The following is a 27,669-nucleotide window of genomic DNA, read 5'->3' on the forward strand; positions in this document are numbered from 1 at the left end:
CGCAGGGAGATGGTCCTGGTGAGGAACTCCTTCTTGGTGGTGACGGCCACTGTTGAGTAATTTCACACTCACACAGTGGGGGTTTCGTTAACAAGGCCATCTTTATTGCAGATTGGGATGTAGCAGACTGCCCCATGCAGCTGCCGGCTCTAGCCGCACATCTCTCCGTCCTGTCCCTTTGCCAGGTACGCCCTCCCAAATTGAAGTGGGATTCCCTCTTCTCCTAGGGAGATCCTCTCTGTGCCAGGTCCCTGGACACAGAGTGGCTTAGACAGGCCGATTGGTCAACCTGGACCGCTAGTTACTGCACTAGGGTCACAAAGTGTTCCTACAATCCCTTATGCAGGAAAATACAACTTCCCACAGCTTCCCACAGCTGCTGGAACACACTGTAACTAACTGTGTTGTGCCTTATATACTTCAGGAGGCAAGCGCATCCCTGATGTCACTACCCAGGGACTCAGAGCCTACAGCCACTCCCCTCCATACATAGGGCACCTCACCATGGTGTGAGGGAAAACCTCCATAACTACTGCTGGCATACCTGTACTTACCAGGACTTACTGCCAACAGAGAGGAAAGTAATATACCATTATTATGCATGGCTATATACTCCCCCTGGTGAATCCCCACCGTCCCGGCTGGGGCCTAAATTTGGTGTACCTTGCTCCAGGAAACACTGAAAAAGAACAAACAAATTAAGCGTCAAACGTTATCACCCTTACATAATAATGTAAAAACCTTTCACTTCTGACCAGCAGGGAGCATTAAAGAAAAAGGCAGACCACTCTTTGACGGGACCTAATAGTAGTGTCGAGGGTCTGGTTTCTTCACCTTCCGCCCCGCTGCATCGGTGACTGTCACGCTATACTCTCGGGGCAAGCCTCGCTCATTACAATACACCACCATGTGCATATAAATGCTGCGCCCGATTTTCCAAACCCTCATCAGTTGGGAAACCCTCTGCTCAGCCGGAACTCCCTTAATGGCTCCTCCCTTATTAACGATATAATATTCTATATCATTACGAAGCCACCTCTCTCGATTGTCCTCTATTTCCCTCATCAGAGGTTCGGGGACATATGGGTATTCAAGCCCATGAGACCTTTTATATTTGGCTGTAATAGCCCGTTCAGCTCGACAGGCCCGGGTTAATTTAGTTTGCCCAGCCTTTCCCGGTAACACCCATGACAGGGGCTCATCTAACTCCACTGGATCATCTAACCCTTCAGATCCCTTTGGGGTAATAAGACCCCCTTGAATTCGGTACCACCTTACTCGTAACTCCTTGAGGTAAGCCTCATCATCGAAATCCCCGGGAGCCCACCAATGGTCAACCACCCCATCCCTTTCTAGAATGAAACGGGTGCGGTCTATCCAGGCGACATAACCCTCATATAATGGGGCCCACCATCTAGTTTCCCGTACCTCATCCGAGTTGGATTCTAGTGGCCCGCCCGAGGATACCCCTGAAGTACCCTCAGATTGCGTAACCTTTCCCCGCCTCTGTGACCAGTGTCCACCCGTGACACTCATCATACTGGCACAATCACTGGGCACCGACCCTCGTCGGGAAATCCTCCCTCCACCCTCCGACCCATCATCCGAAGTTCCCCAGTCCAGGCTTCCAGTCCGTTCCTCAGTAGGAACCCGGGAATCCCCTGACATCCCCAGACTAGAGGTAGACCCGAAGGAACAGGTGACAGGGACAGGGGATTGAACTAGGGCCTTGGGGCTAACTTTGGGGATGGACGGGGCTGGGGGACGGGGCCGGATGGTAGGTATCGGCAGGGTTACGGCCTGCTCCTCAGCAATACCTGCCTCACTTCCGCCACAAAGTCCGTTCTTTCCTCCTGCAGCTGAGCCTCTCGCTCTCCGGCTCGAACGCCCACTCCGTCTGTCAGTAGGGGACGACTCCCACTGCTCGACCGTAGAGGCGCGATCACCTCCCACTCGACACCGCTTTGGTCGTCCGGAACTGCCTCCGCACACGCACGTGCTGCGACGCCATCTTGGGTTGGGTCCCCAATCGAGACCTCTTCCTCCACGAGGACATCCGGCAATGCCCTTCTGCTGCGCGGTCCAGCCTGACCCTGGATCCGCTCTTCGTTCACCTCCACCCCCTGGATCTGCAGCGAGCACGGAGTTAGCCTACTGCTCCGCAGCGTCGGGGTGGATCGACCTCCTTCCGACCCGCTAGTCACCACGGCAGTGGGACTCCGGCGATCGGGTTGTCGCGGTACTGGAGACACTCGACTCCGTGTCTCCACGCCACGAGGGATAGCATCTCGCCACGGAATACCACTGGTATGGTACTCCGTCAACAAGTCCTGTGCATCTGCCAGCCTGGCACACTCCTCGTCCGAGGACTCTAATTTACAGTTCGGGCGGGGTATTCCAGTAGGGGACCGTCGATGGGCTCCTTTCCGGTCACCTCTCCGATGGCTGGGTTTCTCTGCCTTAGGGACCCGGCTTAATTCTGGCTCCGCGGGACCTGCACTCGCACTCCACAGTGCACCCGGAAGCTCAACTGCCGACATCGGGGTAGGATCTTTCATCCCCACGGCTTGTACCGGCACAAACGTCGTCATAGGCCACATATATTGCAGTCCACAATGAGGACATCGCGCCTCGCTGCCCACAGCTCATGCCCGGCAGTCTGCACTGCAGGCAGAGACAGACCACTGTCTCCACACCCTCTACGCGGATAATCAGGAAGCCTCCTGGAGCCGAATAGGGATGTGTAGATATCAAGGGACTCTGTTCCACTTTCTCCGCTTGCTCAGCCATTGTCACCAACGGAGGCACTCGTCTTAGCGGTCTGTATTGATCAATGGCTCTTCGCAACTGAAGTGCAGGGGATGGTTGAACAATCCTTCCCCCCACTTCCTCCATCGGCATCCGGTGGAACTGCAGACCACTCCCCCTGGTTGAAACTAGGGGGATGTCTCGCAGCTTTGTAGGCTGACCCAGCACAGGGGCGGAATGAGTCATAGTCCATGAGGGCGCGGCTCCAGCTTTCGCGCCAAACTCCCCAACTGGGTGGAGTTTCCTCGTTGCCGCCAATCCTGGCCAACAATTAGCAAACTGCAAAGTTGCAAGACTTTCTGCAGCTGGCCCACGCGGTGTCCCGGGAACGCGGGAACCGCCATTTTGGTAAGTACTGTCCTTCTTCATATTTGAGGTAGCGTCTGGCTGTTTGTTTATTGGTGTATAACAAAGTCCATTTCGTTCCTCCCATCTCGCAAGGCTGTCGTCCTCACTAGTCTCGAGGGTATCTTCCCGAGAACATAGGCATGACAAACACGGCGCAGCCACGGCTTTCACGCCATTCCATAACAAACACACAAGAGTCTCTCCTGTAGCTTGTTCTCCTTCCTCATCCCGGCATCCTGGACCTTCTGCTCTTTGCAGATCCTCCATTCTGACGGTCGTTTCTCGATCACTGTATACGGGATTATTGTACATGGAGCTCCGCTCTGCGGGGCAGCTACCACATCAGTACAATAAACATGCCTTGTACACCACCTTATGTACCTAACGTAGATCTAACTCGTGTTTGCTCTACCTCAGGCTAGGCTCACTCTCTCAGTGTCTACTGTATCTCCTTCCTCCCAGTCTGTGCTCCCTTCGGTAAGTGATCTGGAATGACTTAAGTACTCTGGGGCTTCCATGCAGTACTTGGGCGTCTACCTCTCTTGGTCAGCCTAGTGCAGACCCTCTCCAGGAGTCCTGACCTAGTTAACAGGCTATCCCTTCAGGCGTCCTACCCCTAGCGCTACCTCAAGGTGACTCGGACAGCTATAGCCCCTCTCCAGACCCACTAACTCCTCTCAGGTTCCCAGGTTACTCCTGCGGTTCTATCCCAACACAGCACAAAGTGGCAGCATACACTTTCCCTGTTTCCTAGCGTGTGCCTAGCAAAAGCCTGTCCTGTTGACAGATATATATATCTCAGCAGCGCCTCCAATTGTAACGGGTTTCCCCCCCCCCAATCTCACATTGGCCCGGGTACTCTAGCAACAAACCCCCATTACGTGTTTGTGTTTGGTGGTGCACCTGTAGGCAACAGGACTCCTGAGTCTCCCGCTTGATGGTATTAGGGGATGTCATCAGAACAGGTAGCTGAGGTAGTGGGTGCGAGTTCAACTTACATCATGTGCAGCGCCTCCACCTCATCAGGATCTGTGCTTCCGCAGGGAGATGGTCCTGGTGAGGAACTCCTTCTTGGTGGTGACGGCCACTGTTGAGTAATTTCACACTCACACAGTGGGGGTTTCGTTAACAAGGCCATCTTTATTGCAGATTGGGATGTAGCAGACTGCCCCATGCAGCTGCTGGCTCTAGCCGCACATCTGTCCGTGCTGTCCCTTTGCCAGGTACGCCCTCCCAAATTGAAGTGGGATTCCCTCTTCTCCTAGGGAGATCCTCTCTGTGCCAGGTCCCTGGACACAGAGTGGCTTAGACAGGCCGATTGGTCAACCTGGACCGCTAGTTACTGCACTAGGGTCACAAAGTGTTCCTACAATCCCCTATGCAGGAAAATACAACTTCCCACAGCTTCCCACAGCTGCTGGAACACACTGTAACTAACTGTGTTGTGCCTTATATACTTCAGGAGGCAAGCGCATCCCTGATGTCACTACCCAGGGACTCAGAGCCTACAGCCACTCCCCTCCATACATAGGGCACCTCACCATGGTGTGAGGGAAAACCTCCATAACTACTGCTGGCATACCTGTACTTACCAGGACTTACTGCCAACAGAGAGGAAAGTAATATACCATTATTATGCATGGCTATACTTGCTTTGAAATATTTCTAGGCTGGGTAGGTTTACCATACATTTTAAGTTATGGTGGGTGAAAAAGTATACACACACACACACACACACGATGCAGACCTGTCTAAGGCCTCGGCCAGGCTCCCCGCTGGCGTGCTGAGGCGCAGGGAAAGCGGGTGCTTTCCCTGGCCTTGCAGTTGCTTGCCCTGCGCGCCGTCAGGGGGCAGGGACGGGCCAGTGACGTCACGAAGCTTGTTCGCCCTCATTGGGCGAACCGCTCAAGTGACCGGCCCTGCGCTCCGGCAAGCGCTTGATTTTTAAAATTGCCTAAGACCTACGCTTCCGCGCGCTTGCTGAAGCGTAGGCGAGCCCCTACTAAAGCCGCTCTAATTGTGGCTGTAGGGGCTCAGTGCTGAGCGGGAGCGCGCCTCCGCCAGCAAGCAGTAAGCATGGCCGAGGCCTAAGACATGCAAATGAGCATACAGTAATATTTCCATTTGCTATATGCTTTATTGTGGAGGTTTTTTTGTCACTTTTTTTACCCACCATAACTTAACCAAGTATGGTGAAACCTATGCTAAGCTTCATTTTGCAAAGCCAGTATAACCAACCCCACACTGATTAGACCCATTAAGGTCGAAACGGCTGTCTGTGTGTGGGTTTACTGGCTATTCTGAAGCCAGGGTCACGTGTGATGTGTGAATAGCTCCAGATAGCTTAACTCAGCCCACTTTCCAAATCACACCAAGTCCTATAATATTTCCTTCACTTTATTGGAAAAGCAGCAGAGAATACAGGTACTTGTTGATGTGTAGTTGTGAGTTTGTAGATGAGGGCAGGTAGAAAGAGATGGCCTTGCCATGGGAGTGTGACAGGAAGGTACTCACTCAGCCAAGTCTGGAATTAAAAGGAAGTGTAGGGGAATCTGGGTAAAAGGAATAGTCTTGGGACAGGCTGTCAGCAAAACAGGGGGGAGGGCAGAATAGGAGAGATCTCAGAGGCTGCTGTAGCAACTCACTGATTACATGCCCAGAGGCAGGGAATGCAACATTGTAACATATCACACAGGCACAGTGTGTGTGTGTGTGTGTGTGTGTGTGTGTGTGTGTGTGTGTGTGTGTGTGTGTGTGTGTGTGTGTGTGTGTGTGTGTGTGTGTGTGTGTATGTGTGTACACTACATGCAGCTGAAAATAAGAAACTGACAGGCAGAAGCTGCAAACAAAGGGGGGGAGGGTGAACAGTGAGAGCAAAAATGGGCTTACTTGTTCCATGGCACTGGCTATGCATCTTAACCTAGGCTGTGCTCAAAGCTGTGAAATGCAACAAGCAAAAGCTTACAGGGAACCCTGTTATATGGTTTTGAAGCAAAAGGTGGCACTGTGCGCACACACACACTCAAAATAAAAAAAAACAGCGCTTAATTTAGAATAGTGAATAATAATCAGTGGAATTAATTGAACAACGTTTATAAAGACAAAAAATTGTATTGCAAGGGACTAAAGGAAATATGCAGGCCCAACAAAGATTTTCCAAATCTAAAATAACAATAATGCAAAAGAAATAAAAGTGCAAAAAAACAATATTATAAACAATTTATTATACCAGATAGTAAATGCCCCTATTAAGATAAACAATATGAGATGAATATAAAAACATAAAAATAAGTAGGATAAAAACAATAATGCTTATTTAAAAAAAAAAAAAAAAATACCATCACAAGCTGATACTCAATGGAGGAGGAAAACCTGTTGGTAACAGACACACAATGAGCAAGGGACTAACTCAATGTGGGGAGATTGGGCAGATGGTAATGTGATATGTAATCACACAAGTAACTCCAGAGGGAAAAACGGCGATGATACAGTATGCAATTCCAGTGTAATATAAGTACATATAAAGTGCTCGATATAATCTCACTTATACACACACACACTTAGTTAAGTTATGGTGGGTAAAAAAAGTGACAAAACCCCTCCACAGTAAAGCATATAGTAAATGGAAATATTACTACTGTATATGCTCATTTGCATGTCTTAGACAGGTCTGCAACCCTGCCTTTCACCATTATCACCCAGCACACAGTGCTTCCACTGCAAGTGGAAGCACTGTGTGCAGGGTGATAATGGTGAAAGGCAGGGTCGCAGACTTGTCTAAGACATGCAAATGAGCATATAGTAATATTTCCATTTGCTATATATAGATATAGATGTAGAGGTATCTGTACCGTGTTAGCCGAGTGTAATAATCAAAAATGAATACTGTAGACAATACCGTTCTGTGTCTAACGAAATGCTTTTATTTGTGTGAGCTTTCGAGATACACTTATGTTTTCTTCCAGCGGTGTTACAATGATTACAATGATTGTAACACCGCCGGAAGAAGAGATCAGTGTATCCTGAATGCTTGCACAAATAAAAGCATTTCATAAGCCACAGAACGGTATCGTCTACTGCTGCGGCCACTTTCATTCTAACATTTGCCCGTAATTTCCCGGGGCTTAGTTCGGCTGGCGCCGAAATTGGCCGCGCGCCAGCCGCATCTCTTCCCTGCACTCCCCTCCCCTCGCGCGCATCTTCCTCTCCCCTCCTGACCCCCTGGCTGCTCCTGCTCTGCCCCTGCATCTTCCCCGTAACCCCGCTTACCCCGCTTCAGCCTTCAGGGGATGTCGGGGAAGCGGGCGCGCCACGTGACACCGGCGCCACAGTGACGCGCGGAAAAGCCGCGTCACCCCGATTATTGCATGCGCACTGCGGTGGCAGACGCATTAGAGTCAGCTCGGCCGCCACTGTATTCATTTTTGAATTAGGTAACACACACACATTCCCAGCACGCTCTAACTCCAACACACACCACATATACATATGTGTGTATATATATATATACAGCTAAACCCCGTTATAACGCGCCTCGTTATATCGCGATTCGGTTATAACGCGGTTTTCCCGTGGCTCCCGTTTTTAAAAAAAAATATACTTCAAACCAGTATGATTACTGCATGATAACGATAGTATATGCAAAAAGTATACTCAGCTCCTGTATGTAATATACTATCGTTATCATGCAGTAATCATACTGGTTTGAAGTATATGAGTCTCTCTCCTGTATATGTCCCTATTTTGGGTTTGTGTTTGGGTCACTGAAGTACCTTTATGTTTTCTGTTATGTGCTATATTTATAGTTCCATGTTATTACAGTAGGTCATTACATCACAGTGCCCCACACACTAGCATAGTATGCTTGGTATATTTATCCATGTTATGTTTATACCTTTCCTGGTGGTATAAAACCACAATCATTTTTTTTCTTTAGAGTTTTCTGTCTCTAATGGGTTTTATTGTTCACTATCTCCTCTATATGACCGGCCGGTACTTGGTCCCCATAGTGGTTTCATTTATTGAGGTTTTGTTCATCATATTTTTTTCTTATGTGAGTTAGTCCTTTTGGTTTATTTATTTTTTCTGTCCCATGATAATTTTTTGAGTCCAGTTAGGCAGAGTTTCAGACAGCTGTTTTTTGTTTTCCTTTATATTTTGATTCAATAAATTTATTGTTATTATTATTTGCAATATTAGTCTGAGTGCTTTTTGAGAGGTTTCTTTTTCTGTGTTTACATATTTATTTTATTCCTCTAGCACCGCCTAGCAGATATTTTTTCTGTTATTTTCTGTTTTGGTTTAGACAGTGCATTTATTTTTTGGTTGTTTGATGCGGTATTCATCTATGTGTATGATATATATATATATATATATATATATATATATATATATATATATATATTAATGTCAATTAGCAAATAGGTAGTAAGCTTTTCAGAACAGAGATGCCCCCTTTATTATCTGTTAGACTGTAAGCTCTGTGGGTCAGGGATCCCCTTACTCCCTGCGCTGGATCTGAATCCCCCTATATCAGTCTGTATGCTCTGCAGGCCTGGCTTCTCGCTTTCCCGTTTGTTACATTGTCAGAGAGTCCGCAACTCCTTCCCTCTTCGCTTGACTCATTTGTCGGGATTCAGTAAGGCACGATGTGGGTATCGCACCTCGATATGACCATTTAAGTCAATGCCGGACCGGGGTAGAGATCACCATTAACTTGAATGGCAAGTGTGAAAGTGTGATATAGGGGGGTCTCAAGGAGGGGGCACTAGGATCTAAGTAGCCATTTTGTCTGTCATGACCATTTCTGTGTGAAAGAATGTGTTTGTTTGTTTGAAAGGATGAGTTTCGCTGACAGGAGATTTCACTCTGTGCTTATGGCTCAATGCCCAGAACTATACTGATACAAATAAGAATAAGACGTATTCTATTGTTGCACAGAAGTATAGTGATAAGATGTACCCTGACGTACTTTGTTATTGTACCAAGTTGTTTTTTAGCAGTTGATACTAATGTTTAGTGACATTTGAAATGATAGGTTATAGAGATAGATAAGTGCATGCATAAGGATTTTTGGTTGTTTTTCTCTAGTTTTAGTTATTGTCCATGACGTATAAGTCACCTCATATATGGGGCGTAGTTGTTTACCTTGGTGTATAAATACTCTGCAGATGTAACCTTGCCAGAGAGCTTTTCTGCAAAGCTGCCTCCCATTGCGCACTTGTAAGTATTATGAATAAACTTGCTTGATATATTCTGAACCTGTGTTGTAATTTTTACAGCTTTCCCAGTTTGGGATTCATCCGGGATCCCAACATCTCGGAACCAGGAAACCCGAAAAGACTGGACTCCTCAATCACTCAAACTGGAGATGTCTCATGAATTAAGGTAAGGCTCCTTTTCTAAAAAAGCCTATAGTTTAAATGTTTGAGTGATTAGAGAGATCTATCTTGAAGGGTGACCTATCTGAGTGACGGGATCCAAATGATCAAGTGAGTATATTCATTTATATCTGTTATAAGGTTCTTCTGTATCCATTTTAAAGTATAAGGTTTACCAGGGCTGGGTAAGAGTCCCGCTGATGAGGTTTAAGCTTTGGTATTGTTATGATGAGAAAATATGATTATGGGACGGTCCTCAGACTCAGGAAGGAAGGATCCAACGCTCCACGTTTTTTAAAATAAATTTACTTTATTTAAAAAACCGTGGAGCGTTGGATCCTTCCTTCCTGAGTATTGCCTTGGAATATACCAGACAGGTACCTCCTTGAACCAGCAGCACCGGTAAACTGTATGCATTTATTTATTCATTGTGGAGTGCAGCATAACCCCTTTTAAATTACGGTCCTCAGACTGACACACTTGTGTTTTGGTAAGGAGACTCCGAAAAGAGGTACCTTTGGTTTTACTCTGAGCACGACAGGTCCTGGATTGTATATTTACTCTGTTTAAATCAATAACATACCAAAAGAAATTGTACATAATCAATTGGCGTTGATCATAATACAGGATTGTACATAATCAATTGGCATTGATTATTGTAACAGGATAACAGTGTGGAACTAAAGTTCTCATCCGAACAAAGGGTCACCGTTAGAGGAAGTGTGCACACTATATGGATCATCTGCAGGTATATAATAAAAAAAATGGATGCAGAGAACAGAAGGAGACACTGAAAATATATTTTGTTGACCAGTAGAAGGCACTTTTAACTGTACTATTGCGTAAATGTTTAATTGAGAGAGGGGTCTTTCTCTGTGGGATTGAGAAGCTCAGGGAGTCTCAAGTATTGCGAATCCCACAGGGAAACATACCCTAGGTTAAAATGGGTCAAAAGCAATTCTGTTGAGGAGTAGGAGTTTCCCGACATAGGAACTGCAAATTATATTAGACCCCCTAAAATGGTGTTATAACTGCTGCATTTACTTTAACCATTGACTGGACAAAAATTAACATAATAGCAAGTGAATAAGGAAGAAACAGTAAGTGAATTTAAAAGAAACAGCAAGTGAATTTGCCGATAGGTTATTGTAAATAATCAAGGCATATGAAGGTATTAAGGAAGTAGGTATTGAGGGGTTTTTATGGAAGTAGAGACTGTGTGTATTGGTGGACATATAAAAGATTGTCAGAAATCACTACTGTGGTAGAGAATGCAAAGGAGCAGGGAAGCTAAGAAAGAAAAGGCTCAGGAAGCAAAATTTGTTTAGGCACAAACTGTGTTCTTTTCTCAGAATAGACCGGTTAACAAAAGTAGAGTATATGATAGGACTCAGGAGGTGTCACAGGATAGGGATCAAGGAAGGGACAGAAAGTGTTATAATTGTAAAGATTCTGGACATTTTGCCAGTAATTGCAGAGCCCTAAGAAAGATAACCAGAGAGGAAACCAAGGTCACAGTCCATTGGTTCCCCCATTATTCTCAACAGATTGGTCTTCCCCGCCAGTATTGCAAATCTCAGGGGGGAATACGCCTTGTGTATAAGTTCCAGGTAGGGAAAATTAGGGTTGTAAGGTGAAATATGTTGAAAAGGGCTGTTTTATTGAGTAATCCCTGTGTGTTTATGGTAACATAAAATCTCCGGATTTTCATGAGGCTTTGTAGCAGAGTTTATGCTTGGTATTTCCCGGCTGATCGAAGCTTCGGACCTGAACATGCTAATGAAGTGTACCTGAGTGAATCCCATCTGTGTGTAAGTTTTGTGTGAGAGTTGAATAATGGGAACGCCAGTTTATTATAAGTATACAAAATTACTATCCAGGAACTTGCAAGTTCTTACAAAAATAAGAATATAATTAATTGCTTGAGTTGAAGATTATTTTTTAAAGGTGTACACCCCCACTACAACACAAACTAATTAACACTAGGCAACGGAGAGTTGAAGTGCTCATGGAGAGAAGTTCAAAGAATGGGCATATGTGGGAAGATCATTTGATCTTTACCATTTTTTAAGCCTCGTCACTGGTAAATTTTAAGGATTTATTCGTTCTGGCCAGACGATACATTTTTAAAACCAGAAAAGAAGAGAGAACGAGAGAACGAGAGAACGAGAGAGAAATAGGTTTAAAAGTAGGTTACATATGATAATAAGAGAAGAGAAGGGAATTTTTATTAACTTAGTTTGCAGGATCAAACTGTTTTGTTTTCTTATCTATCAGTATACTGTAGGTCAGCGGTGCGCAATCTGTGGGGCGCGACCCCCAGGGGGGGCGTGAGACTGCCAACGGGGGGCGCGGGGTTTACAGAGGCCCCGCGCGCTTCCCGAAGGCACTTAAATTAAGTGCCGGGGGAGCTGCAGGGCCTCTGTAAACCATACTTACCAGTGGCTCCGGCGGCTTCCTCCCGGCGTCGCCATGGCAACGCGGCGTCAAAATGACGCTGCGAGGTCATGTGACGTCACGTTGCTATGGCAACGTGACGTCATTATGCCGGTGCGAGGGTAAGTTGGGGTTGGGGGGGCGCGGGAGTGAGGGGATAGCCGTCAGGGGGGCGCAGGGAAAAAAGTTTGCGCCCCCCTGCTGTAGGTGAAAGAATGTGTTTTCTAGTTATTTTGTAGTTAAGTTGGTTGGCTGTGTATGAGAGAAGTGTGAAATGCTGTTTGTTTTGTGTCTGTGTTCTGTTTTCCATTTGTGTGTAACCAGTAAATACAAACACTGTTTAAATTATGTTAGGAATGTATCTTCCCCCTTTACAATGTTCTGGGGTTTTTATTTTATATATTTTTGGGATGCAATGCTAAACTTAGTCTGCTATGGGCTATGGGAGAAGCTCCATTTTAAACTCTGAACTGCTCAATATGTAACAGTGTATGTTAGAAACCAGCAATTAATATTCGGAATACTGAAAAGCCGTTATCTGTCCAGCCCAAGGACATCAGCAGGTTCTGAAATTATTGTATTCATTATATATGCTCAGTGCTTCGCAAAGAGTACAGTATAGGGAATTAGTGTGGAGACCTATACAAAATCATTTGTCTACTGTAAATTTGACTGAATGTGATGTATTTTATAACTTTTGACCATTTTCTCATTTTCTCTCCAAAGGGGTCCCACTTTGAACATCATAAGCAGTAGCTATTGTCAAAATCGCTGCATTATATATATATAATTTTGCTGCAGAACAAGCAACCAACATTTTAGCCGCTAATGTTTTAAATGCCATCATCCTTTGTCATATATTGTTCACATGGCACATGGTTTGCATTGATATTGTTTTCCGTGATACTCCTGCCATCATGCGGATGCTCGCTCAGTGCTATAGTCCAGGATCTGGCAAACGTTTTAGGTATCGTGTATCATTTGCATTGTCAGTACCACCTCAGAGTGCGGGAAAGGTTGATAGGACCAATGGGGTTCTGAAAAATAAGATCAGTAAATGTGATCCCCTAGGCGCTTATATCTATAAGGAGTACCCCACAAGGAAAGACTAAATTAACACCACATGAAATTCTAATGGATAGATCTATGGTGAATCCAGGAACCTTAGCATTGTTGTTGCATGATCATGCTCTAACAGACAATTGAATCAGTGTCTATTATGTGAAATTGCTTAAGTTCCTCCATTCCCAGGTACAAGCTCCCCAATTGACATGTGACAACAAGAAACAACACTATCTAGAGGAAGGCGCCTTGGTAATAGTAAAGTACTTTTTACGAAAAAACGCTCTCCATCCAAGGTAGAGAGGTCCATTTCAGATCCTTCTTACTACCAATACAGCCGTAAGGGTAGCAGAACTCTCATCCTGTATACATGTCACCCATGTGAAATTTGTTCTAGCACTGTCTACATCTACAAATTAGTGTTTTTACCTGCATAATAAACCCTGACCACTAACCATTGTGGGAGAAAGGTTTTGGGAAATTCCAGACCTCAAGCAGCAAAACGAACTGAACTTTAAGTTATTATATTTTCTATTTTTATTTTTTGAAAAAATGTTTGCAAAGATTAAAGTTTACTCAGAGGAGTATATTGGCTTTGTGGAAAATGGGCCAATAGAGTATTACCCTTTGGACAGGATCTTGCTATTTGGGTACTATCATACCATCATTTACTATAACCAAAGAATTACCCACAGGTCGACTCAGAAATAGAAGGGACACTGTCACACTGAGCAAGTCTACACAAGGTTTAAAAAGTAGTCTTTAGAAGGAACAATTTTGTGTTACTCTGTTTCCAAGTGTAGGAGTGGGCTTACTTTATGATAAATTCAACATGCTTACAGATGTATTAGATGACGTTCTCAATCACACCACTTTAACTATTAACTCACTTAACCAAGAACAGGTTCAGATTAGATTAATGGCACTACAGAATAGAATGTCTCTAGACTATGTGCTAGCCTCAAAGGGGGGCATTTGTGCTAGTCAAAGAACAGTGTTGTGTGTTTATCCAAGATCAGAGTGGTAAGGTTGAACATGATCTAGAGAAGATAGGAGAGATACAGAAAAGACCGAGGAAAGGAGGAGATGGAGTGGGATCCTTTGGGGCTTGTGGATGGCTTGGATCACTGAGAGCAAAACTGATGAATGCCTTGTTGTGTATGTTGGTTGTACTTGTCATGATATATGTGTGTGTCACCTGCTGCAAAGGCCTGATCCACAAATGTGTTACCCCATCTACCAATCTGATGGCCGTCCTTTCAGGTGAAGAATAGGCCGACTGACAGCAGTTCCCTGAAGAAAGAAGAAAACGGCGATCTAACTCTGGAGAATATTCTGGTCACAGAGCCAGTGGAAATTGCTAGGGGAGGTAATGGTCATACCCACTTCCTATTTTTTACTAAGACTATGAGACTCCTATAGAATATCAAATGCTGGAGCGCACCACAGTGCAACCCTATGCGCCTCTACAATAGCATTATGCCAGTAATTCTCAAAACAAGTGTTTTTAATAATAAAAAAGTGGGGACTGTAAAAGTGTGATATAGGGGGGTCTCAAGGAGGGGGCACTAGGATCTAAGCAGCCATTTTGTACTGGCTAAGTTGTTTTTCAGCAGTTGTTACTAATGTTTAGTGACATTTGAAATGAGAGGTTATAAAGATAGATAAGTGCCTACATAAAATGTTTTGGTTGTTTTTCTCTAGTTTTAGTTATTGTCCATGACATATAAGTCACCTCATATAGCGGGCGTAGTTGTTTACCTTGGTGTATAAATACCCTGCAGATGTAACCTTGCTAGAGAGCTTTTTTGCAAAGCTGTCTCCCTGTGCGCACTTGTAAGTATTATGAATAAACTTGCTTGATATAATCTGAGCCTGTGTTGCAATTTTTACAGCTTTCACAGAAGTAATGCCAGTTTTGGGTGTGATACGCCATATCAGCATTTTGTTTATGCCCCCTACTTTATCTTCTCTCTGACAAAGAAAAAATTGTCCTCTTCTGTGCGGTTCTTCCTAGATCGGTGCTCAGTATAATATGTAAAAAACAAAAGAAAACAGTGTATAGTAACATACTGTGTGCTTGTTCAATATTTTCCTTTGGGTAAATACCCCATCGATTACACAAAAGTATGACAGTAGACAAATGCTAAAAATCAGACTACAGTTGTTTGAAGACACCAAACAAGAGAGATGAACGTAGGGTATAGAGTATTAGAAAAGATCACCTTCAGTGTGAATAGTAAACAATTTCACCCTTTATGCAGTGCACATGAATGCAAACATTAATTGTGATTTTTAGAAAACTCACACTGCACGGATGTTCTAAGATGTAGTCACCAGTTGATAGTGAGTGGGCAGTTAATAGGAAGTTGTCTCAATGATGAGAGAGAGAAGAGAAAAACACAGTACAGATCCACGAGATACTAAACTGTAATAAAACATAAAATGGAAACCAGAAGTGTCACTCACAATGTCATTCATCCTTTAAAAGCTTTACACAATAATTAACCAGGTTGTAGGTTGCCTGGATAGTCCATTTAGTTGAATTCCTCTGGTCTCCAATCTCTCCGGTTGGGCGTCCGCCGTAGGGCTCCAACTGAAGTCCCTTCGGTGTCCATGTGTAGTCCATGTAGCACAGCGTCAGCAGGGCAAAAAACTTGTCTTGATCTACCTCCACTCTGCTCTACGTGATGACGTCACGCGCACCGTCTCCTATACTGCCTGGTCGGCTCACAGGGACACTGCCTCTCTCTGCGCTCACACAGCGCTCTCTAGCACATTAGTGCTTTAGAGAACAAGGCAGCCGTAGGTCAATAAGAACGGCAGCAACAATCAGGCTCTCGGCAAATACAGGATGTGTAACCGCAAATACCCTATGCTTTTGTAAGCAATGGCTTACTTCCTCAGAGGCATAATGATCAAATGAGGGAAGATTCATCCTTATAAAGTCTCTTCAATTAGAAAACATGGGAGAAAACAATCCACAGTCAAGGGAAATTAACCCTTAGAGTGCAAAAAACAGAATCCATGCCTGGTGACTATAGCTACAGAACGGCTCAAACTTTCAAACCCATAAATGCAGCAGGTTTCACAAGATACTAAAATTTAATCAAACATATAAAACGGACACCAGGAGTGCCACTCACAATATCATTCATCCCATAAACGCTTCATACAATAATGAAGCAGATAGACTTTTGGGAGATGAAAGAATTTACCATAAATTGAAAAAGAATCCTACAGGTGACATCCTGGTACAGTTAAGAATTTTTTTTGAAAAGGGGTTTGGACAGTGGAACATTGACAGACAAGGAATAGGATTTTTTTAGATTCTAAAGATCCTTTGGTGCCGATATTCTATTCATACCAAAGGTCCATAAAAACATCACACACACCCCCAGGCAGACCCATAGTTTCAGGGATTAAATCATTGACTTCGAACATTTCACAATATATAAAAAAATTTCTACAGAAGTATGTCTCTAAATTACCATCAAATCTTAGAGATACAACTCACATACTAGAGACAATCAAAGATATTCAATGGCAACACCAATATATTTAGAGGACTTGTGATGTAACATTCCTATATACTGTTATAGAGCACCAGTTAGGTCATACAGCCATCCAGAGAATACTCGAGCAAGATGACTTCCTTATAGATGCTATCCTTTATATTTTGGAGCATAATTATTTCTGCTTTGAGTGAAGCTATTTCCTGCAAGTCTGTGGAACAGCAATGAGCACCAGGTTCGCACAAAGTTATGCTAACATCATCTTCATGGGAATGTGAAAGGAGGATTATATCTGGTCCCATAATCCCTTTGGTGTGAATCTGGTGCTCTGGTGATTTCATAGATGACGTGTTATTCATTTGGGATGGCACGACGCAGGATCTAGCCAAATTCATTGAGTATATTAATCTGAACCATTTAAATTTAGAGTTCGCATCTGTGAGTGATGCTAGGTCAGTTCATTTTTTGGATCTAAATATCTTTTTAGAAGGAGGTTTTCACACAAAAACATTCTGTAAGGATGTTGATGCAAACAATTATCTCCTGGCAACAGTTCATCACGACCTTAGCTGGATATGCAATATACCTCAAGGGCAATTTATACATATAAAGAGGAATTGCTCACAAAATGAGGTAATTAAAGAACAGGCAAATGAATTATCAACTACATCCAATGATAGGAAGTACAAGAAAGGCCATATATCTAGTGCATGTGAAAAAGTAGAAAAAGTCAATAGAGAAGAATTAATAAAAACAAAAAGAGAAAGGGAAGACAATGATATGGATACATTTAATTCCAAAATCCCATTCATTACAGATTATAATCTCATGGCCTCAGAAATAAAAAAGATGGTTAAAAAAACAAAAAAAAACATTGGAATATTCTCCTAAGGGATGTCAAATTAAAAACTATCCTCCCAGCTAATCCCCAGATAATTTTTAGGAGAGCTCCAAAATTTGAAGCAGACACTGGTGCCAAGATGCTTCAAGAAATCAAATGTTGGAACTAAGTGCAAGGGAACTAGTCCCAAATATCAGGGCTCAGCAGCAGAATGGACACATGCATAAAGTTCAAATGTAGTAATCACTTAGAGTAGGGGATGGAGCTCTAATTAAAGCTACGCGAGACTCATAAAACCTGTGTGTATATGACTCCTTAATGAATAGGACAGTATATAAGTCTCTCTAAAACGGTGACAGACCTATATATATACCATAAGGGTCATGTCTATCATCTCACTGAAACAACAGTCCTGGAGTAACACAAATGTAGTACTCACTTTTGTAGCAGCTCACCCATGTTAGATGCGTGCATCACACCAGTATTGAAGAGGAAAGACGGTCCGTGGGGTCCAAAACAGAGCACAGCTGTGATGAAAAATGGGGCTACAACCAGCAAAAATTGTTAAAAGACTTTATTGAATGGTAAGTGAGGGGTACAGAACTACTCTGACGCATTTCGGGAACAAATCCCTTTGTCAGAGTACTTTTGACAAAGGGATTTGTTCCCGAAACGCGTCAGAGTAGTTCTGTACCCCTCACTTACCATTCAATAAAGTCTTTTAACCATTTTTGCTGGTTGTAGCCCCCCATTTTTCATCACAGCTGTGCTCCGTTTTGGACCCCACGGACCATCTTTCCAAATGCTGGAACTACATGGTTAGATGAACTGACTTAGTCCAGTCAATTAAAAGGTTACAATATTTGTACCAATTGCAATGCTTGTAAATTTAGTATTAGTAGCAGTAGTTGTTTCATCTCCAACGTAACCAATAAAGAGTACGAAATTAAATCTTTTACAAACTGTAAGAGTACCTATGTAATTTACGTACTGGAGGGTCCCTGTGGGCTCCAGTACTTCAGAAGAACAAGTAGACAGTTAAAAAAGAGATTCTGGGAACATATTGACAACATAAAGAAAGGTTTAAAACACAGTGTTTCGGATCATTTCAGGCAAATTCATAATCAAGATCCCCCTGGTATTAAATGCATAGGAATCGAGTGTCCTAATCCCAATAGGAGGGAGGGGGGAAGGGGGGGGTGTGGGGGAAAACCAAATTGTTCAAATTTCCAGAAGGGAAACTTTCTGGATTTACCACCTTAACACCCCATCCCAACTACAGCTCAACCTAGACTTTGATCTAGGCTCATTCCTGAAGGAATGAGTTTGTTCCTTTGCGCTATACCCACACTGTAAATATCTGTATGTTGCAATTTTGTTATTGAATATACATCCCACTTGATCACTTTAGACTATTTTGGTCTACCATCTCATATTTTCCCTCTGTTTAACCCATCGCGCTCCTTTGCTTCATTAACCATTATTTATGGCATAATATTAACTATGCTAAAATAATTATCTGTATATCCTCTCAGTAATGTTCTATTAGCCATTATCTATGGTGTATATTGTTAATTAGTCAAATATGTATCCATGTAATGTAAAGTTCAATAACTCCTATGTTTGAAACAGTACCCATGCAAGGTGAATGATAGCAGTGCTCTTACAAATGCACGTTGAAACCTGCTGCATTTATGTGCTTGAAAGTTTGAGCCGTTCTGTAGCTATAGTCACCAGGCATGGATTCTGTTTTTAGCACTCTAAGGGTTAATTTCCCTTCACCGTGGATTGTTTTCTCCCATGTTTTCTAATTGAAGAGACTTTATAAGGATACATCTTCCCTCATTTGATCATTATGCCCCATAGGAAGTAAGCCATTGCTTACGAAACGCGTAGGGTGTTTTCTGTTACACATCCTTTATTTGCCGAGAGCCTTGTTGTTGCTGCCGTTCTTATTGACCTACGGCTGCCTGCTGCCTTGTTCTCTAAAGAACTAATGTGCTAGAGAGCGCTTTGTGAGCGCAGAGAGAGGCAGTGCCCCTGTGAGCTGGCCAGGCAGGATTGGAGACAGTGCACGTGACATCGCATCGAGCAGAGCAGAGATAGATCAAGAAGAGTTTTTTGCCCTGCTGACGCTGGGCTACATAGACTACACATGGATGCCGACAGGACTGTCAGTTGGAGCCCTGCGGCGGAAGCCCAACCGGAGTGATTGGAGACCGGAGGAATTCAACTAAATGGACTATCCAGGCAACCTACAACCTGGTTAATTATTGTATAAAGCATTTAAAGGATGAATGACATTGTGAGTGACACTTCTGGTTTCCATTTTATATTTTTTATTACATTTTAGTTTCTTGTGGATCTGTACTATGTTCTTCTCTTTTCTCATAATCGAGATAACTTCTTATTAACTGTACCCACTCACCATCAACTGGTGACTACATCTTAGAACATCAGTGAAGTGTGAGTTTTCTAAAAATCCCAATTAATGTTTGCATTCATGTGCACTGCATAAAGGGTGAAATTATTTACTATTCACACTGAAGGTGATCTTTTCTAATACTTTATACCCTACGTACATCTCTCCTGTTTGTTGTCTTCAAACAACTGTAGTCTGATTTTTAGCATTTGTCTACTGTCATTCTTTTGTGTAATCGATGGGGTATTTACCCAAAGGAAAATATTGAACAAGCACACAGTATGTTACTATACACTGTTTTGTGGGACACACACCTACCCCTCAGGGGGCACCCCTTCTTTCTGCTATACACTGTTTTCTTTTGTTATTTTTTTTACATATTACACTGAGCACCGATCTAGGAAGTACAGCACCGAGGAGGACAATTTTTTCTTTAAGGACCAACAAAGGATCTGGACAATCCTTGTGACCTCCTGGCTGCAGGCCTTCCGAATTTTTAGAGGTGGTCACTAATCACACCAATATTTACTTAAGTGTTATTATTTGTGTATGTATTGATTTAATATCACTACTATTGTATTCTACACACATTCATATCACAGTATTAGGGGTATAGCGCAGAGGTTGTGTTTTTATTTACTCTCTGACATAAACCTAAAAAAGAGACAAGATCAGGGCCCACATCATTCACAATGCAGGGCTGGTTTTAGCATGCCGTGACCTGTTCACTTTTGCATGTCTGGTCACACGCCTGTCATTGAGAGTGATGCGAGTGCCTGGTACCTCATGATAGGCACAGCTCAGGATCCAGCACCCTGGAGTGCTGGAAGTGCTCACCTTCATAAGTCTCCAGGATCTGCACTGTGTCTCCCACCTGCAGGGTTAGCTCCGCTTCCTGCGCCGCTCGGAAGTTGTAGATGGCTGGAGGAGGGAGAAGATATTAAAGTATATACAATCTAAATTACCAGATTAACCTTTCTAACACAGACTCAACCTGTAAAAAAAACAGGCTTCTACTAAATGGGGGGGGGGGGGGGTGGGGGGGCAATGATATCTAAAATAAAGTGACCCATGACCTTTATGTGCCTGTCTGCAGTCAGGATACATCTCTGATCTTAATTATAATGGCTCTGGCTCCTCCTGCTTGTTCTGAGACAGTTTCTCTTCCTCACCGGTCAGTAGGGAGATCACAGTTCTGTATCAGTAACCCTAGTGTGCTAAGATACTGCTTAATATGTTAAGGTCGCATTTTAATGTGGGTGTAGCCTGAATTTAAATGGTCACAGAAAAACAGAGTTTCCAAGCTGTGTATTCCAGTCTGGATATAAAATGCGAGAATCCTTTAAGAATAAAAGTGATTATAAGAGTCTAGACTCTGAACGGGTTACTCTATCATTGGCTCATAAGGTTTGGGAGGTTCCCAAAATTGAGAAGCTCACTCGTTATGAAAAGTGCCATCCCAGAAACCCTATAAACAAGTACATTTACTCTACTTGTACAAGACAGTGTACACAAATAAACATAGTATATAGAGATTTACATGGTGATGATCTCTTGTATAAAGATTCACAGTGTAGAGGGATTCACAGATGGGGTGCAATTCTGGAACAAAAATCTGCACTACATATGTGGGGCAGAACTGGTGGGTATGACGAAATGGGCAGCAGCGCTGTTAAAAATAAAGGTCAAGCCTGTTCTGATGTCTGTTCTCTTCAGGGTTACTGTGGGTAACCCTGGGGTTATTGTAAGGCACTGTGGTTTTGCCACTGTATTGCATACAGTATATGTATTTCCCAAAACCATGTAAAAATGTAACTCTTTATTATATGTGAAAGTAGTCGTATTGTGCATGTAGTACGGGGGCTGAAGTACACCTTAACTAAACATAGGTGGCCAGGTCAGAGCCATGTCCCCTGCTGGACATACATTTTTCAAGGCTGGTGAAGTGGGGGGCCATACTTGGGCACGTAGGCCCCAATTTCCATGCGGTTTTCCAGGATTTGCGAGGAGGAAAAATAAAGGGCAGTGTCTGGGTGGGGTTTAGGTACCAAGGGCCCCCTGCTGTGATTGCAGACAAACCTAAAACTAAACGGTTTTCGACAGAAAATCGGCGCCATCTAATTCGCCCTTGTGGAACTTCAGTATGGATCATCTCGTCTGGCAATGGCCCCCATAGACGCTCTTCTGTTTGGCCAATCCCTATCTCCCATTCACTCCGAATTACGATCCGCAACTGGACAGACAATCATGTGACTTGAGCCGGTGATGCGAAGGCAGGCTTTTCAAAGTTGCTCTGTTACGAATAGCAGAGCAACCAGCTTCATTTTTTGAGCTAAGAAAGCCTGTCTAGCTGAAGGCCCAGTCAGACGCGAAGTCCAAGTTCTCATTTTAGAACGAAGAGGTTGCAGCTAGAGCTTCTAGACGAAAAGAGGACCAGGAAGCCTAGGTGTATATCCCGGTCAGGGTAAGTCTACCGAAGCAGGCGTCCTGCTCCTATTTTAGCCCAGATTTCACCTCCAGTGCCTCAGTGTGTTTTTCGCCTGTATTTTGTGTATTCATTGTGTGTACGCGGGTTTACCTGAATAAACTACCTTTTATTCCACTACTGTGTTTTGCATAGTGAATAATCCTGGTATCAAAAGTATTAAAAGTCCTGGTCTCCCATGACAGGCTTTTTTTCTGGTGGCAGTGGTGGGATCGTTAGGCTTTGGGCTCTAAGTTCCTGTAGGGATTGATAGCACAAAGACGAACTCGTAGATTGCAAGCTCTCAAAACAAGTAGTGTCGGACACACGTATCACAAAGCAGGAAATCCCACTTTTTAGTGTCACTCAGTTTAGTGCCAGAAGGCGAAGATGGCTTCCAGATCAGGAAGGTATCAGTCCTGGGACCTTGCAGCCATGGCTGCCCGGTGTGAGACACTCGGCCTGCTGACTGAGGGGCACAGCAAGGCTGAGCTGGATGCGATACTGGAAGGGCATGAAGACGCCCCTACCAGTGCCAACCCGGTAGTGGCCGTTGCCCATCATGAGAGCAGCGCAACAGAATCCAGGGGACCGGTCATTGTCACCCCGGTGGCTCAGGGGGTACCCGTGGCTTCGGGGACTCTGGCTCACTCCACTGTGGCCTTGCAGCTATGATAGCGATCCTGGGTCCAGGAGCAACCACAAAGGATAAAATAAGAATGATGCAAACCATCCTTCACCCCCCGGCATCTTCCGTAACCAGCGGGGGCAACGCTCAATACCGTCCACCCAAGGTATCTCACCACAGCTTTGCAAAGTTTGTGGGCGGTACCAGTGATCTCGATGGATACCGGAGGTGCTTTGAAAAACAGTGCCGGCGGTTCTCTCTCCCACTGACTGACTGGAGTACCTGTCCACACAGCTGAGTGGATGGGCACAGGAGGCATTTGAGCAGATCCAGTCCGAGGAGGATGAGAACTATGAATACGTGAAAGATGTTCTGCTTAGGCGGTATCGGATCAATCCCGAGACCTATCGGGAGAGGTTCAGGTCTGAGGACAATACCGCCCGAGACACCCATACGGACATCATGGCACGGATAATCCACCGGGGCACCCGGTGGGTAGAGAGGGTCAAAGAGAATACCCACAAAGAATTGCTCAACTTCATCTTTCGGGAACAATTTTATTAGGAGTCGGCCAGAAGTCTGGGAATGGGTCATTGACCAAGAGCCGACAAACTGCGAGGAGGCAGTTGCCTTGGCAGATGAGTTTGTGACCTCCCGATCCCAGCATAGGAATCGGGTGGTACCACCGGTGGTAACCCCTGCCAGTCGGACAGATAAGCCCGCAGAGGCTTCATCTGTAGTCCCGACCTGGTGGACAAAGTTTTTCACAGGAGGAGGTGCAGCCAAGCCCACAGGGTTTACCGACTTGGACCGTACCAGCAACCCCCATCCAGGGCAACGAACTCCATTGGCGAGACCAGTCGCCTCCGTGGGACTGGCACCAACCGAGGAGCAGAAAGCAGCCATCCAGCAGCAGACCCAGGCAGCAGTGCCAACCCCTTCTACAGACGGGCATCAGGTTGCAGCCGTCGGGCTGCAAGTGAACGACGTCCGGAGGAAGCATCTGTGTCCAGTGGCCATCGGAGATCGTCAGGCTGCCAGCCTTATCGATTCCGGTGCCACCGTTACTCTGGTGCAACCTGCTATGGTCAGCCAAGAGGATCTGCTCCCTGGTCCAGGGATGCAGGTTACCATGCCAGACGAGGGACCTCAGTTAATCCAGGTCGCTCGGGTGTTTCTCGACTGAGGTGGCGGTCGAGAAATAAGGGATGTGGGTGCCCTGCCAGGGTTGGATACTGAGGTGCTACTCGGTAACGACCTGGGACACATAATCTGTTCTTTTGCAGAAGAAGATGCTCCTGTGGCTGCAGTCACACGGAGCCAAAGTCGGGCACTTGCCCAGGCAGGAGAGCCTTTGGTACCCCTGCCCACTGAGGAGATCACCGTTCCCCTGCATTTGGGACCACCGATTACTGAGGTCTCCGAGGAGGCCGGGCAGGTAAGCCAGACCGAGTCTGTACTGTGTACTTCCGGACATCCCTTCCAAATTACCCGTTTCCCCATCCCCTGACTTAATGACCGAGGATGGGTGGCTGGAGCTAGGTGCCCCGTTCAGAGAAGCAGTGCAGTCTGATCCCAGCTTAGAGGGCATGAGACTTCGGGTTTCTGAGTCTGCCTCTGAGGGTGGGTCAGATCGGTATCTCTGGCACCATGGGTTGTACAGGGAGCAAGCTCCTGATGCTCCAGACAGAGTGTAAACTGGTAGGAGACACTTAGTGGTACCCAGGGAGTATAGGCAGCAGTTACTGCAGATAGCACACTCCATTCCGCTAGCGGGGCATCAGGGTTGCGCTCACACTAGACTCCGGCTTTGCAGCGTTTCTACTGGGTGGGGGCATTGCGGGCACTAGCAGAATTCTGCCACTCCTGTGATGCCTGCCATCGGGTAGGCAAGTCGGGTGACCTTGTGAGGGTCCCCATGAGCCCCCTACTGGTGATCAGTGAACCTTTCCAGCAGGTAGCAGTAGATATAGTGGGACCCCTTTTGGTTCCTAGCAGGACAGGGAAGCGCTACATCCTCACGGTGGTTGATTTTGCAACCGGGTACCCCTGAGGCTGTGGCACTTTCATCCATAGAAGCTAAAAAAGGTAGCAGAAGCTCTGATAGGGATTTTTTCTATAGTAGGGTCCCTTAGCGAGATTTTGACCGATGAGGTGACAATTCATGTCTGAATTGCTCCACTGTCTCTGGAAGGCGTGAGGGGTGACAGCCCCCTGTACTACCTGTAGCTGTGAAAGGGTAAACCAGGCCAATAATAAAGGTATTATGCCTGCCTGGTTAACCCTAAACCTTGTTGGGACTGAAGGGGTTAAATTGTATGGCCACCATAAAGCCATGTTTTCCCCTACACTATCTTTATTGTCCCGGTTTTGCAGCTCAGAAGCTAGCTGCAGTGTTAAGAATGAATGGGAGAATGTGCAACTGTATTCGCGACACAAGGGGGAGCTTCTAGGGCTGTGCCAAGCACTAATTGCATATCTGTAAGTGTGCCTGCGAGTAAGTGGCTGCATTGAAGATGGGTATCATTTTCTAGACCACAGACGTCGAAACCGCAAAGTCAATTGAATAAGTGGTCTGCGGTCTAGCTGAAGTACCTGAGAGCTACAATGAATCCAGCCGTCTCGTTATCCACTTAAGGTGAATTGGTGGCACGCGCCTGCGGTTACCGGTCAAAGCCAGCACGGAAACATTGTATGCCAGCTTGTAACCCAGACCGATTATAGGTCAAACCGCAACCCACATTACTGAGCCCCTTCAATTAAGTGGATAACTTGCGCTAGGAAAGAGCTAGCACTCTGATTTTTGGAGTGCAGCTGGTAAAAAATGTACCATGAACATACATATTAGTTTTAGATATTTGTTGCACATACAGTACAGAGCCTACAAATAAAAATAAACTGTATTCCAATGGTGTTTTAAATGTAAAGGCAGGAACCCTTTCCTGTGAGCCCAGCAATGAATCCATTAACATGCCCATATGTTATGGATGAATGAGCTGAGGGATTTTTCATCTCCGTACTTCAAAGGGCACCCTGCTGCGTTGGTGCCCCAGTGTCTAGAGAAGTCCAGAGTTGATTAGCCTCAGAAACCCTAGGTGTTATGGTGGCCGGGATATTGCCAAGTACCCGGTACAAAGTTTTGGCACTTCACACTTGGTAGCCAAACCCCAGACTTGCTGGGCCCGGTATGCTAAGCAGCTTAGGTGTCAGGTTGGCGCATGCTCTTAGCAGACCAGGAAGCAACTTCTGCCCATTTTAGGAACTCCTGGCAAGTCACGGATAGGTGGGAAAAGTTGTTCCCACGGGAGGATTGGCTGTGTATGTTAGGGATAGGGCTCTTAACCCTATACAAATGCCTGCAGCCCCATCCTAGTCAGATTCACCTGATTCATCTAAGATCAACCAAGAAACACCCAAGTACAGCGTCAGCGGCTCAGGAGTGTGAGGGGTTAACTACACCGTAACGAAGAATTGCACCACTCTTCCAGAATTCATTTGAGCTGGGGATTCCCGAACGAATCCTGCAAGGACTTTGCGAAAATATTCTTTCCGGCGGAGATATAGGGGTGGCAAATTGCGCCCCTAGCCAAGGATTGTCGCACAGCTCAAATCGCACACACCCACTTGCATGCGTGTAGGGGTGTCCAGATACTTTGTTGCCGTCATTCGTTCTGTGAACATTTGATTTCGTTTCCCCATCCCAGTAAGTGTTTTATCCAGTGTAATTGTGAAGATGTGTGTTTGTCCGAAAATTAAAATTACAATTTATTTTGCCCGCCTTGTTATGTTCAATCCAGAATCCCGGTATTAATGTGTTGGCAAGACCTGGTCTACCGTGACACTACCCCTTACCACCACCAGACAAACGGACTGTGTGTGCGGTTCAATTGTACCCTGAAGCAGATGATGCAAACCTATGTAGAAGCTGAACAGGGAGACCCATTTACAGCATTTGCTGTTTGCCTACCAAGAGGTACCGCAAGAGTCCAGCGGGTTCTCACCTTTTGAGCTCCTATACGGTCGCAGGGTCCGGGGACCGCTTGACCTGCTCCATGAGGGCTGGGAAGGGGAGAATACTGATACTTCTGTGCTACAATATGTAGTAACTCTCATAGACAGGTTACAAAGGCTCATGGGGTTAGCACAGACTAACCTAATGGATGCTCAGACAAAGCAGAAGACTTGGTATGACCAAAACGGCCGTAGCAGAGAGTTCATCTCTGGGCAGCAAGTGCTTGTTCTGAAGCCCAATCGGCAGAACAAACTCATGGCTGCCTAGGCTGGCCGTATTCGGTACTCCCATGGATAAATGAGTGCAACTGTGTTGTACAGTTAGATTAGGAGACAGGGAGACATAGGACTTACCACATTAATATGTTGAAAGCCTATTTCATGAGTGCGGCATCGGTGCTGGCTATCTGCAGCCCACCGATGGGGGACCCAGTGAGCCAAGCTCTGCCTGACCTCCTAAGGGAAGCTAGGTGGGGGAGGTGGGGGGCACAGTAGAGCAGGTAGGGATCGGTCCCCAGCTCGAGGCACCCCAGCGGGTGCAGCCATGAGCTATGCTAGAACAGTACAAGTTCCTGTTCCCAGATATGCCGGGCAGGACCCATATTACAGATCACCCAGTCCACATCAGGGATCAGAGACCACTGCATAAGAATGCCAATCTGTATCAGCGGAGGTGAAGAGAAGTATAGAGGAGGAGGTAGAGGAGATGCTGGCCCTAGGAGTAATAGTACCATCTCGGAGTCCTTGGGCTTCA

The 27,669-nt window shown here is 45.2% G+C and overlaps 1 protein-coding gene across 1 annotated transcript in view; it reads right to left on the reverse strand.

Moving 5' to 3' along the window:
• DOCK5 (dedicator of cytokinesis 5) overlaps window positions 1-27,669 on the reverse strand; it is a 177,977-nt gene that overhangs the window by 114,513 nt on the left and 35,795 nt on the right. The window contains 1 exon segment of the mRNA XM_075601583.1: window positions 20,650-20,733. Coding sequence (XP_075457698.1) covers window positions 20,650-20,733 — 84 coding nt within the window.

The sequence above is a fragment of the Ascaphus truei genome, chromosome 5, assembly GCF_040206685.1.
Source record: "Ascaphus truei isolate aAscTru1 chromosome 5, aAscTru1.hap1, whole genome shotgun sequence".
Taxonomy (NCBI): domain Eukaryota; kingdom Metazoa; phylum Chordata; class Amphibia; order Anura; family Ascaphidae; genus Ascaphus; species Ascaphus truei.